At 45.0% G+C, this 13,581-nt stretch overlaps 1 protein-coding gene across 5 annotated transcripts; it reads left to right on the top strand.

Annotated features, from left to right (window-relative positions):
* The first annotated feature begins 1,928 nt into the window (after window positions 1-1,928).
* Window positions 1,929-13,445, top strand: LOC121555530 (tyrosine-protein kinase ITK/TSK). 5 transcript variants are annotated; one of them, XM_041869355.2, is made up of 14 exons: window positions 1,929-1,965; window positions 6,493-6,530; window positions 6,648-6,799; window positions 6,993-7,058; window positions 7,153-7,207; window positions 8,114-8,279; window positions 8,547-8,692; window positions 9,189-9,263; window positions 9,945-10,113; window positions 10,324-10,540; window positions 10,861-10,925; window positions 11,170-11,288; window positions 11,658-11,815; window positions 12,860-13,445. In XM_041869355.2, the coding sequence occupies exons 6-14, from the start codon at window positions 8,215-8,217 to the stop codon at window positions 12,923-12,925; spliced, it is 1,080 nt and encodes a 359-aa protein (XP_041725289.1). In that variant the 5' UTR covers window positions 1,929-1,965; window positions 6,493-6,530; window positions 6,648-6,799; window positions 6,993-7,058; window positions 7,153-7,207; window positions 8,114-8,214; the 3' UTR covers window positions 12,926-13,445. The 5 variants fall into 5 exon arrangements, with proteins under 5 accessions (XP_041725289.1, XP_041725287.1, XP_041725293.1 ...); XM_041869353.2 differs by having other exon boundaries at window positions 11,658-11,819; XM_041869359.2 differs by having other exon boundaries at window positions 8,114-8,192; window positions 8,547-9,263; window positions 11,658-11,819.
* Window positions 13,446-13,581: the final 136 nt, after the last annotated feature.

Here is a 13,581-nt window from a genome sequence, read left to right as displayed (position 1 = left end):
CTAGCTGTTATTGCCAGAGAGGTTTGGGTTCTCTTTCTTATTGGTCTATTAACTAATTTACCACCTGGTGATGTCAGCAGGCAGGCCAAAACTCCATCCCACCAAAACAGGCTGAAATTTCAGGTGGTCTCTTCAAACAGCTCTTACACTAAAAGGGCATTATCAAAATGTTCACAATTTCACAGTATTATTCCAACCCCATAGTGTGGAAATATATATAAAACAAGAAAAATAGCGTTTTTTACTTCACTGGTCCTTTAATAAGGCATTTCCTTTATTCTGGCAGTTACCTGTATATTGTGTGTATATGGACTGCCAAAATTATGGAAACACCAAGATAAAGTGTCTTAATTGGTTGTTGGGCCACCACGAGCCAGAACAGCTTCAATGCACCTTGGCGTATATTCTACTAGTGTCTGGAACTCTATTCCATCATTTGGTGTTTTGTTGATGGTGGTGGAAAACGCTGTCTCAGGCGCCTCTCCAGAATCTCCCATAAGTGTTCAATTGGGTTGAGATCTGGTGACTGAGATGGCCATGGCATATGGTTTACATTGTTTTAATGCTCATCAAACCATATAGTGACCACTCGTGCCCTGAGGATGGGGGCATTGTCATCCTATGGGGGCATAGCCATGGTATCCAAAATAATGGCCTGCCCAGCATTTTTATACATGACCCTAAGCGTGATAGGATGCTAATCGTTTAATTAACTCAAGAACCACACCGTTGTGGAAGCAATTTGTATCCCTCATTTACTCAAGTGTTTTCATTAGTTTGGCAATTACCTGCATAATAGCATTTGTTCAACTACAAATGTGTTTTAAGTGTGTGTTTAGCCTGATTTCTGGGGGAGAGAGCTGCTCATGCAGCCTGTGATGTTTTGACTTGTGTGTTTTGGGCGTGTGTGTGTGCATCTTAGTCTGTGTGTGTATCTTTGCAGCATGAGTGTGTGTCTGAGTTGGTCTCTCTCTTTCAGCCGTGCCCAAGGAAGTGGTTTACCTACTGTATCTACACCGGAAACTCACACGACACTAACTCCCATCACTCTTTTTCTTCTCTCCACTCCTCTATAGGTGTTCAGTCTATCTCTACAGCCCACCTCTCTGTCTGTCTCTCCCTCTGTCTCTCAATGTTAGCCAGGTGTCTGTGTTCACTATGCTCCCCAGGGTAATCTTGAAGGGGAGTCTCATCAAGATATCTCAACAGAAGCGAAGGACGTCGCCCTGTAATTACAAGGAAAGGTTCTTTGTCTTGGACATCCCAGGACCTGATGTATTCTAAACAGCGCCCTGGGGTATGTAACATTTTTATTGTTAAATTGTGTGGTTTGTTTGTTTATTTATCAATTGCTGGCAAGAATGACATTTTGTTGAAATACGTTTACATTTTACACCTCAGCAGTGTCATTTTAAAAATCATATGTTGAGTTATGAAGACATCTTGCTTTTACATGACAGTTACTGTATGGGTGTTGTATTGTTTGATGTGCAAATATAAATGTATTTCCTTCTTAATGCGTTTGAGCCAATCTGTTGTGTTGTGACAAGGTGTGTGTGGGGGGGTATACAGAAGATAGCCCTATATTGGATGATCTCTGCATATATATTTCCCACCGTAAAGCATGGAGGAGGTGGTGTTAAGGTGTGGGGGTGCTTTTCTGGTGACACTGTCTGTGATTTATTTAAGGCACACTTAACCAGCATGGCTACCACAGCATTCTGCAGCGATACGCCATCCCATCTGGTTTGGGCTTAGTGGGACAATCATTTGTTTTTCAACAGGACAATGACCCAACACACCTCCAGTCTGTGTAAGGGTTATTTTACCAAGAAGGAGAATGATGGAGTGCTGCATCAGATGACCTGGCCTCCACAATCCCCCGACCTCAACCCAAATTGAGATGGTTTGGGATGAGTCGGACCGCAGAGTGAAGGAAAAGCAGCCAACAAGTACTCAGCATATGTGGGAACTCCTTCCTGTTTGGTTACTACATGATTCCATATGTGTTATTTCATAGTTTTGATGTCTTCACTATTATTCTACAATGTAAAAAATAGTGTTTCCAAACTTTTGACTGGTAGTGTATATATATATATACAGTGGGGAGAACAAGTATTTGATACACTGCCGATTTTGCAGGTTTTCCTACTTACAAAGCATGTAGAGGTCTGTAATTTTTATCATAGGTACACCAACTGTGAGAGACGGAATCTAAAACAAAAATCCAGAAAATCACATTGTATGATTTTTAAGTAAATAATTTGCATGACATAAGTATTTGATCACCTACCAACCAGTAATAATTCCAGCTCTCACAGACCTGTTAGTTTTTCTTTAAGAAGCCTTCCTGTTCTCCACTCATTACCTGTATTAACTGCACCTGTTTGAACTCGTTACCTGTATAAAAGACACCTGTCCACACACTCAATCAAACAGACTCCAACCTCTCCACAATGACCAAGACCAGAGAGCTGTGTAAGGACATCAGGGATAAAATTGTAGACCTGCACAAGGCTGGGATGGGCTACAGGACAATAGGCAAGTAGCTTGGTGAGAAGGCAACAACTGTTGGCGCAATTATTAGAAAATGGAAGAAGTTCAAGATGACGGTCAATCACCCTCGGTCTGGGGCTCCATGCAAGTTCTCACCTCGTGGGGCATCAATGATCATGAGGAAGGTGAGGGATCAGCCCAGAACTACACGGCAGGACCTGGTCAATGACCTGAAGAGAGCTGGGACCACAGTCTCTAAGAAAACCATTAGTAACACACTACGCCATCATGGATTAAAATCCTGCAGCGCACGCAAGGTCCCCCTGCTCAAGCCAGCGCATGTCCAGGCTCGTCTGAAGTTTGCCAATGACCATCTGGATGATCCAGAGGAGGAATGGGAGAAGGTAATGTGGTCTGATGAGACAAAAATATAGCTTTTTGGTCAAAACTCCACTCGCCGTGTTTGGAGGAAGAAGAAGGATGAGTACAACCCCAAGAACACCATCCCAACCGTGAAGCATGGAGGTGGAAACATCATTCTTTGGGGATGCTTTTCTGCAAAGGGGACAGGACGACTGCACCGTATTGAGGGGAGGATGGATGGGGCCATGTATCGCGAGATCTTGGCCAACAACCTCCTTCCCTCAGTAAGAGCATTGAAGATGGGTCGTGGCTGGGTCTTCCAGCATGACAACGACCCGAAACACACAGCCAGGGCAACTAAAGAGTGGCTCCGTAAGAAGCATCTCAAGGTCCTGGAGTGGCCTAGCCAGTCTCCAGACCTGAACCCAATAGAACATCTTTGGAGGGAGCTGAAAGTCTGTATTGCCCAGCGACAGCCCCGAAACCTGAAGGATCTGGAGAAGGTCTGTGGAGGAGTGGGCCAAAATCCCTGCTGCAGTGTGTGCAAACCTGGTCAAGACCTACAGGAAACGTATGATCTCTGTAATTGCAAACAAATGTTTCTGTACCAAATATTACGTTCTGCTTTTCTGATGTATCAAATACTTATGTCATGCAATACAATGCAAATTAATTACTTAAAAATCATACAATGTGATTTTCTGGATTTTTGTTTTAGATTCCGTCTCTCACAGTTGAAGTGTACCTATGATAAAAATTACAGACCACTACATGCTTTGTAAGTAGGAAAACCTGCAAAATCGGCAGTGTATCAAATACTTGTTCTCCCCACTGTATATACACTACTATATATATATATATATATATATATATATATATATATATATATATATATATATATATATATATATATATATATATATATATATATATTATTTTTGTATACCTAAAGGTGTCCTAAAATTCTAAATCAAATAGCTAAATGATCCATGATATCACCTTCTTAAAACAATTATATACAGTGGGGGAAAAAAGTATTTAGTCAGCCACCAATTGTGCAAGTTCTCCCACTTAAAAAGATGAGAGAGGTCTGTAATTTTCATCATAGGTACAGGTCAACTATGACAGACAAATTGAGAATTTTTTTTCCAAAAAATCACATTGTAGGATTTTTTATGAATTTATTTGCAAATTATGGTGGAAAATAAGTATTTGGTCACCTACAAACAAGCAAGATTTCTGGCTCTCACAGACCTGTAACTTCTTTTTTAAGAGGCTCCTCTGTCCTCCACTCGTTACCTGTATTAATGGCACCTGTTTGAACTTGTTATCAGTATAAAAGACACCTGTCCACAACCTCAAACAGTCACACTCCAAACTCCACTATGGCCAAGACCAAAGAGCTGTCAAAGGACACCAGAAACAAAATTGTAGACCTGCACCAGGCTGGGAAGACTGAATCTGCAATAGGTAAGCAGCTTGGTTTGAAGAAATCCACTGTGGGAGCAATTATTAGGAAATGGAAGACATACAAGACCACTGATAATCTCCCTCGATCTGGGGCTCCACACAAGATCTCACCCCGTGGGGTCAAAATGATCACAAGAACGGTGAGCAAAAATCCCAGAACCACACGGGGGGACCTAGTGAATGACCTGCAGAGAGCTGGGACCAAAGTAACAAAGTCTACCATCAGTAACACATTTTACATTTACATTTTAGTCATTTAGCAGACGCTCTTATCCAGAGCGACTTACAGGAGCAATTAGGGTTAAGTGCCTTGCTCAAGGGCACATTTACGTCATTTAGCAGACGCTCTTATCCAGAGCGACTACAAATTGGTGCATTCACCCTATAGCCAGTGGGATAACCACTTAACAATTATACTATTTTTTTTATTTTTTATTTTTATATATATTTTTTTATTTTTTTTTGGGGGGGAGAGGGGTAGAAGGATTACTTTATCCTATCCCAGGTGTTCCTTAAAGAGGTGGGGTTTCAAATGTCTCCGGAAGGTGGTGAGTGACTCCGCTGTCCTGGCGTCGTGAGGGAGCTTGTTCCACCATAGGGGTACCAGTGCAGCGAACAGCTTTGACTGGGCTGAGCGGGAACTATGCTTCCGCAGAGGAAGGGGAGCCAGCAGGCCAGAGGTGGATGAACGCAATGCCCTCGCCTGGGTGTAGGGACTGATCAGAGCCTGAAGGTACGGAGGTGCCGTTCCCCTCACTGCTCCATAGGCAAGCACCATGGTCTTGTAACGGATGCGAGCTTCAACTGGAAGCCAGTGGAGTGTGCGGAGGAGGGGGGTGACGTGAGAGAACTTGGGAAGGTTGAACACCAGACGGGCTGCGGCATTCTGGATGAGTTGTAGGGGTTTAATGGCACAGGCAGGGAGCCCAGCCAACAGCGAGTTGCAGTAATCCAGACGGGAGATGACAAGTGCCTGGATTAGGACCTGTGCCGCTTCCTGTGTGAGGCAGGGTCGTACTCTCCGAATGTTGTAGAGCATGAACCTGCAGGATCGGGTCACCGCCTTGATGTTAGCGGAGAACGACAGGGTGTTGTCCAGGGTCACGCCAAGGCTCTTCGCACTCTGGGAGGAGGACACAACGGAGTTGTCAACCGTAACACACTACGCCGCCAGGGACTCAAATCCTGCAGTGCCAGACGTGTCCCCCTGCTTAAGCCAGTACATGTCCAGGCCCGTCTGAAGTTTGCTAGAGTGCATTTGGATGATCCAGAAGAGGATTGGGAGAATGTCATATGGTCAGATGAAACCAAAATAGAACTTTTTGGTAAAAACTCAGCTCGTCGTGTTTGGAGGACAAAGAATGCTGAGTTGCATCCAAAGAACACCATACCTACTGTGAAGCATGGGGGTGGAAACATCATGCTTTGGGGCTGTTTTTCTGCAAAGGGACCAGGACGACTGATCTGTGTAAAGGAAAGAATGAATGGGGCCATGTATCGTGAGATTTTGAGTGAAAACCTCCTTCCATCAGCAAGGGCATTGAAGATGAAACGTGGCTGGGTCTTTCAGCATGACAATGATCCCAAACACACCGCCCAGGCAACGAAGGAGTGGCTTCGTAAGAAGCATTTCAAGGTCCTGGAGTGGCCTAGCCAGTCTCCAGATCTCAACCCCATAGAAAATCTTTGGAGGGAGTTGAAAGTCCGTGTTGCTCAGCGACAGCCCCAAAACATCACTGCTCTAGAGGAGATCTGCATGGAGGAATGGGCCAAAATACCAGCAACAGTGTGTGAAAACCTTGTGAAGACTTACAGAAAACGTTTGACCTGTGTCATTGCCAACAAAGGGTATATAACAAAGTATTGAGAAACTTTTGTTATTGACCAAATACTTATTTTCCACCATAATTTGCAAATACATTCATTAAAAATCCTACAATGTGATTTTCTGGATTTTTTTTCCTAATTTTGTCTGTCATAGTTGATGTGTACCTATGATGAAAATTACAGGCCTCTCCCATCTTTTTAAGTGGGAGAACTTGCACAATTGGTGGCTGACTAAATACTTATTTTCCCCACTGTATGTCAGTTTAGAACCCCCCCCCCCCACCCCCCACAACAGCTTAGAATTTTAAGAATGAACCACAAAATGCTCTTCTGTAGTGTCCAAGAAGCCCCTCCCTCCAACCCCGGACCCACAGGTAAACATGCATGACAAGTCGTCTCTATTTACTTCACTGTGCCTGTAAACGTACAGTATGTTGCTCTGAGTCATATTAATGCTAATGATCAGTGTTTCCCTTACATCGTGCCCATAGCGGCGGCTCTCTGACCCGGGCCAGAGGGTGGTGGTTGTGCTACAGAACTACAGTCCCCATGGAGACACAGAGCTGCCCCTTCACAAAGACCAGGAGTACATCCTGACTGACAGCTCCCACCATGACTGGTGGACCATACAGGACCTCAGAGGGTAAGGAGAGACAGCATAATAACAATATGACAACCCTATGTCAACCCTATGAAAACCCTATGATAACTCTGTGACAACCCCATGACAACCTTATGACAACCCTATGATAACTCTATGAGCCTCTCTGTAATATGTATTAATGGCTGTGTAGTTGTACACAGTAGTCATCCCATTTTGTCCTTTCCTTCAATAGAAACTCAGGTTTTGTACCTTGCGTGTATATAACGGAAAAATCCTGCAACAACTTCAACAGATTTGAGTGAGTCTGATTTATATCAAATACAATTTTCCTGACTATTTATATAGTGTAAGATAACAATTGTTGTTTATAATTCCCGTTCTTTTTTTCCCAGATGGTAAAACAAAGACATAGTAAGAGGGAGAGCTGAGGGACTGCTGATGACCAAGGTAAAACAACGCTGACCGTCTTCGGTTTGGTGTTAAACTGTACTACAGAAGCGAGAGGAAAGACACTGTGGGCCTGATTCAATCAAAAAGCAAGGTTATCAGAATTAGAACCAGACAAAACTAAAACTAGAGAGAAAGCATGTTTTTGTTATCCCTAAAAAAAGAATATGTGTAAAAATTATGTTTTATTTAATTGATCATGTTTGAGAATGAGATGATCATGTTTTGAATTTATCCTGAAAATCTGGTTACCTGATTTGATTGAATACAATCCTGTATCTTGCCCCAGCAGCACGGATGTAAAAGCTGCATTTTGCAAGATGCATGCACATACACACACACACACACACACAGAGAGAGAGTGAAACATGACATTTGAAACGGCGGTGCAGTTTGCTCAGGTCCAGGATTTCCTGTGTAAAGGTGTCATGCTGGGTTTTACAGACAGATGAGACAGCGCATGGTGACAGTGGGAGGGTAGGGTTAGGGTTGTGTAGTGTGACGGTGGGAGGGTAGGGTTGTGAAGTGTGACGGTGGGGGGGTAGGATTAGGGTTGTGTAGTGTGATGGTGGGAGGGTAGGGTTGTGAAGTGTGACCGTGGGAGGGTAGGGTTAGGGTTGTGTAGTGTGACAGTGGGTGGGAGGGTAGAATGGGTGTTGTGCATTTCAAGCTCCTGTCCTGGGGTGAGTCTCACTGTGTCAAGTCTCATGTCAAGCCTTATTCCCATAATATTCAATATTTCATATTGATTGAAAATGCAACATCCACGTAACTAAAGTATGATATGACATACAACAAATTCAACGTAATGAACTCAACAGATGCAATTGGCATGAATTATACAGAATTGTGACTGATGATTATGATTTATCCTACTCAAATGAAATGTTGTGTTGGTTTGTGCAGGGAAAGGAAGGAGCCTTTATGGTGCGAGACTCAGGCATACAGGCGTCTACACTGTGTCTGTCTTCAATAAAGCCCCAGGGTAACTACTGCCTGTTTCAGCCATGTCACTCAGAGACTCCAGGCATGCAGGCGTCTACACTGTGTCTGTCTTCACTAAAGCCCCAGGGTAACTACTGCCTGTTTCAGCCATGTCACTCAGCTTCAATGACAGTCAGTTAAAGGGGCAATCTGTGATTGGTATTTGGACATCCCTAGCTCTGTCTATGAATTTGAAAGTGGTTATATGTCTCCAGCCCCATCCCTCAGCTTTTTACCAAAACAGTGGTGGGTTGGCTGCAAATAATTAAAGCTTTGTTATTGTTTGAACTGCATATTGCCCTTTAAAGATTTTGCTATGACATACAGTAGTTACGTGATGATGAACCACATTCAGGTCCAACGGGCAGAAGAACCCGTGGGTGAAGCACTACCAGATCAGAGAGTCAGAGACAGAGGAGACGTCCAAGTTTTACCTGGCAGAGAAATACCTGTTCAGCACCATCCCTGAGCTCATCCAGTACCACCGACACTACGCTGCAGGTAATTAGTTTATCAGCACCATCCCTGAGCTACCTTATACACATGTTTACAGCCAGGCCAGTGTGACCTATTTTGATGTGTACCCAGGTCGTCTGTGTACCACAAAACTGTGTTTGTTAGTCCGTTGAGATAAAGCCTAGGCATCTTCAGGTGTCATGTAAGGTTCAACCAGCACATGTGAATCTCCCACAGTAGAGAGGGAAATGGGAGATGAGCATTAATGTAGTGTGAAATGGTTTTATATATTCTATGGTCCCGATGTTCTTCCCTTAGTATAGGGTGCAATCGTTTCCCTGCATCAACATTCTACAGAGGAAACTGCCTGTAAAATAAGAGTTAATGTATTCTATTGTTGAGGCTGAATAGCCTAAAGCCTCTACATTATCTAACTACCGGTATATGCAAATGTAGTTTTGTTGTTTCATCTTGACATTCACCCTGTGTGTGTGTGTGTGTGTGTGTGTCTTGCACTCGTGCGAGTGTGTGTTCTCTGCAGGTCTGATCATGCGATTGACACATCCTTTCTCTCAGGGTAGAGAGAGCTCTCAGAGCCCTACGGAACTCTCAGAAGGTCAGAGGTCGATCTGCTGCTCCTGCCTCCATGCAGCCAGCAGCCATTTTGTTTGGTTATTGATTATGGAAGTTACCATAGAGATAGTTAGAGGACTCATGTTTGTATCTGTGCCATTATAGCGTCTGTTACAGTATGGGCAGATGAGTCCTCTAAATATCTCTATGGAAGTGATCTAACCCTGAATTTACAAGCGTTTCACTACACCCGCAATAACATCTGCTAAATATGTGTATGTGACCAATAAAATGTGATTTGATGACAATTATAAAGATCGAACACAAAGCAGATAACACACCAAACGCTTATATGTTACAGATACGTTTCTGTGTAATGAAGATACGCTTAAACAAAACATATGCATGATAGTGCGAATTGGCATGTGTTTTGCTATTCTAAAAGCATTAGGACTGGGATGATATAAGTGGTAATGTAAGGTAGACACCTGCGTAATGAGGTAACCAGGTGTAGCAGCCCCAGGTGTTACCAATAGGCAGGCAGCTCCACCCTGAAAACCTTTCAGACAGGAGGGACCACCTGGAGGAGAATGTGGCAGGCAACCACAGTGTACCATGTTGTGTTCAGGCTTGATGTATTTTCCAATAATTGCATTAGTATGTCATTATTACCTATGCACTCTCTCTCCGCCTCCCCCCTCCCTCTCCCTACCTCACCCTCCAGATCAGTGGGAGGTGGACCCGGCAGAGCTGACCCTGGGTGAGGAAGTGGCCAGCGGTCAGTTTGGCCTGGTACTCCAGGGGCGGTGGAGGGAGCGCAGGGTAGCTGTGAAGATGGTCAGGGAGGGAGCTATGTCTGAGGAGGACTTCAAAGAGGAGGCCAGGGTCATGATGTGAGTGGACCTTATAGTGGAGGGAACATCTTAGAAGACACCCTATTCCCTACATAGTGGACTAATTTAACCAGTCTACTCACGTGAAATGCAGGGCTGAGCCTCAAATGACACCCCGGTCCTATACTATGTAATGAACTACTTTTGATCAGAGCGTGTGTGTGGGTGTGTGTGCATACGTGTGCCTGTGTGTGTGTGTCCGTGTTGCAGGATGCGGTCCCACTGTAAGCTGGTGCAGCTGTATGGTGTGTGTACCCAGCATTCTCCCATGTGTCTGGTGTTTGAGTTGATGGAGCAGGGCTGCCTGTCGGACTACCTCCGAGCCAGGAGGGGGCGTATGTCCCAGGACACCCTACGGGGGATGTGTCTAGACATCAGTGAAGGGATGGCATACCTGGAGAGCAACAACTTCATCCACAGAGACCTGGTAACCCACCCAAAGACACTTTCAGACCTGAACATGTGTGTTTGTGTGAGTGTGTGTGCATGTGCGTGCGTACGTTCTTGCTTGCGTGCGAGCTTGTTTAGTCAAGTCAAGTCACAATTTATTTTAAGTGCATGTCACAAGTCTCAACACACTTTACAGATACAATTTTAATTTATTTATATAAACAAAACACAGAACAACTTAGCATCAAGGAACTGTAAGATATCTCAGCTTGGTGAAGGCCTAGATGTATATTCAGTGATAATGGAGTGTATACTATATAAGTATATAAGTGTGTGTTCTGAACCCAACCCTCACAGACAGCCAGAAACTGTCTGGTCTCCTACAACAACGTGGTGAAGGTGTCTGATTTTGGCATGACCAGGTGAGTTTGTGACAGACAGGTTTATGACCATTGAGGTTGTGTGTTTTCAATAAAGGCCAGAATATATGGTGATTCAGGATGAAGAGCAGTTGAAGACTTGAACCAGTGACCCACCCTGAGATAACAGGGGAACTACCACCTGTGCATTAAATGGTCAGACTCGGTAGGGGGCTAAGTGCATCTATACATGGAAGCTGCAGAGATGCACATAGATAACCGTGTGTGTCCTCTCCTCTCCTACCAGGTTTGTTCTAGACGACCAGGACACCAGCTCTCAGGGCTCTAAGTTCCCCAGCAAGTGGTCTTCTCCTGAGGTCATCAAGTACTGCAAGTTCAGCAGCAAGTCTGACGTCTGGTCATTTGGTAGGTTTAGTAGTTTCTCTCTGAGACTGTTGTGCATTGTCAGACACTGAGCTTCTTCAACTTAGAAACCATTATCATACTAGAGGTATGATGAATGAATGTTGAATCTCCCCTCTCCTACCCTCTTCCTCCCCACTCCTCTCCTCGCCTCCCCTCCCCTTCTCCCCACTCTTCCCCTCTCCTTCTCCCCTCTCCTCCCCACTCCTCTCCTCTCCTGCCCTCCCCTCCTCTCCAGCCCTCCTCTCCTCTCCTGCCCTCCCCTCCTCCCCACTCCTCCCCTCTCCTCCCCCACTCCTCTCCTCTCCTGCCCTCCCCTCCTCTCCTGCCCTCCCCTCCTCCCCACTCCTCCCCTCCCCTCCTCTCCTCCAGGTGTGTTTATGTGGGAGGTGTATACGGAGGGGCGTCTGCCCTATGAGAACCGGCCTAATGGTGAGGTGGTGGATGCCCTGAATGCAGGCCTGAGGCTGCTGAAACCCAGACAGGCCCCAGAGGCTGTGCACCTCCTCATGGAGTGGTGCTGGAAGGTGGTAGGTGGGAAGGATCTACCTGTTTCACACCTGTAGCTTACTGACTCACCTGGACTGTTAGTGTAGTGTGGGTGGGTGTGTGTGGTTGTAGTGTGGGTGGGTGGGTGTGTGTGGGTGGGTGGGTGTGGTTGTAGTGTGGGGGGGGGGTGTAATGTGGGTGGTTGTAGTTGGGTGGGTGTGTGTGTGTGGATGGGTGTAGTGTGGGTGGGTGTGTGTGGATGGGTGTAGTGTGGGTGGGTGGGTATTTGTGGGTGGGTGTAGTGTGGGTGGGTGTGTTTGGGTGGGTGTAGTGTGGGTGGGTGTAGTGTGGGTGGGTGGGTATTTGTGGGTGGGTGTAATGTGGGTGGGTGTTTGTGTTTGGGTGGGTGTAGTGTGGGTGGGTATTTGTGGGTGGGTGTAGTGTGGGTGGGTGTGTTTGGGTGGGTGTAGTTGGGTGTGTGGGTGTGTGTGTGTGTGTATTTATGGGTGGGTGTAGTGTGGGTGGGTGGGTATTTGTGGGTGGGTGTAGTGTGGGTGGGTGTAGTTGGGTGGGTGTGTGTAGTGTGGGTGTGTGGGTGTGTGTGTGTATTTATGGGTGGGTGTAGTGTGGGTGTGTGTGTGTGTGTGTATTTATGGTTGGGTGTAGTGTGGGTGTGTGTGTGTATTTATGGTTGGGTGTAGTGTGGGTGTGTGTGTGTATTTATGGTTGGGTGTAGTGTGGGTGGGTATTTGTGGGTGGGTGTAGTGTGGGTGGGTGTGATACAGTAGACCCAAACTCAGTCCTGGGGACCCCAAGGGATGCACATTTAGTTTTTTCTCTAGAACTACACAGCTGATTCAAATAATCAAAGCTTGATGATGAGTTGATTATTGGAATCAGTGCTAGGGTAAAAAAAACGAAAGGTGCATCCCTTGGGGTCCCCAGGACCGAGTTTGGGAAGCGTTGCAGTAGACAGACTCACCTTTATCTTACTGATTCAGCTTGGTAGGTTGGTTCACCTGTGCACTTAGTGTAGCATGTGTTTTAAGGATAATGTTCTGGGATTTATGTCTCTTCCTGTGTAGAAACCAGACGACCGTCCATCCTTTGCTCTCCTGCTGCACGAGCTGGCCTCGCTCTCAGACCTCTGAGCCTGAACGGACAAGCTATTCAACCAAACCTGGTCTGCTAACCAGCTATCCGGGGTAAATCATGCAAGAATCATTTTGCTCAACCAAACTGAAGATACTGTACAAAATATACTGTACAAAATATACTGTAGAAAATATACTGTACAAAATATACTGTAGAAAATATACTTAGTGAGCTGTGTTTATGTTATTTATTAATTTCCTTCAAGTTTCTATTTACTTTGTAGCAAACCATATTTTTTATAAAATGTAGTTGTCTATTTCTCTTTTGTCTTGATTTCTTGTTTCTGTCTATTGTGTTTCATAAAGCTTACTGTTGTTTGATTTCACTCTCTGTCGCTCAAAGTCTGACTGTCCATCAGGGGGCACACACAACCCATTTACTCACAACCCATTTACCCACGATGTCATAATGTAGGCTATTCCCATCACCTCTCTACAGACTTCCTTATGTACTAGGATCTCTGTATAGCATGCTACTGCAGTCCTAAAACGAAATAAACACAATGCATAATACTCATTATAGTTAACTTGTCTATACAGTAACTGTAGTGGACTAACTGTAGGTGGTTTTAATGTATTCAGGGTCCTCACGCAGACACACACACTGAGCCCTGATAAAGTATGAACTTATTCTGCTAAATGGCATATTATTA

This window comes from Coregonus clupeaformis, unplaced genomic scaffold (assembly GCF_020615455.1).
Source record: "Coregonus clupeaformis isolate EN_2021a unplaced genomic scaffold, ASM2061545v1 scaf0026, whole genome shotgun sequence".
Taxonomy (NCBI): Eukaryota; Metazoa; Chordata; class Actinopteri; order Salmoniformes; family Salmonidae; genus Coregonus; species Coregonus clupeaformis.
This window is presented reverse-complemented; position numbering and strand designations above follow the sequence as displayed.

What these genes read in the sequence shown, in the direction of transcription:
- LOC121555530 (XM_041869353.2), top strand. Translation starts at nt 8,215, where the DNA reads ATGTCACTCAGAGACTCCAGGCATGCAGGCGTCTACACTGTGTCTGTC. An exon ending in CCCTACGGAACTCTCAGAAG is followed by an intron (nt 9,264 to 9,944) that starts GTCAGAGGTCGA and finishes CTCACCCTCCAG; the next exon opens with ATCAGTGGGAGGTGGACCCG. An exon ending in GTGGTGCTGGAAGGTGGTAG is followed by an intron (nt 11,820 to 12,859) that starts GTGGGAAGGATC and finishes CTTCCTGTGTAG; the next exon opens with AAACCAGACGACCGTCCATC.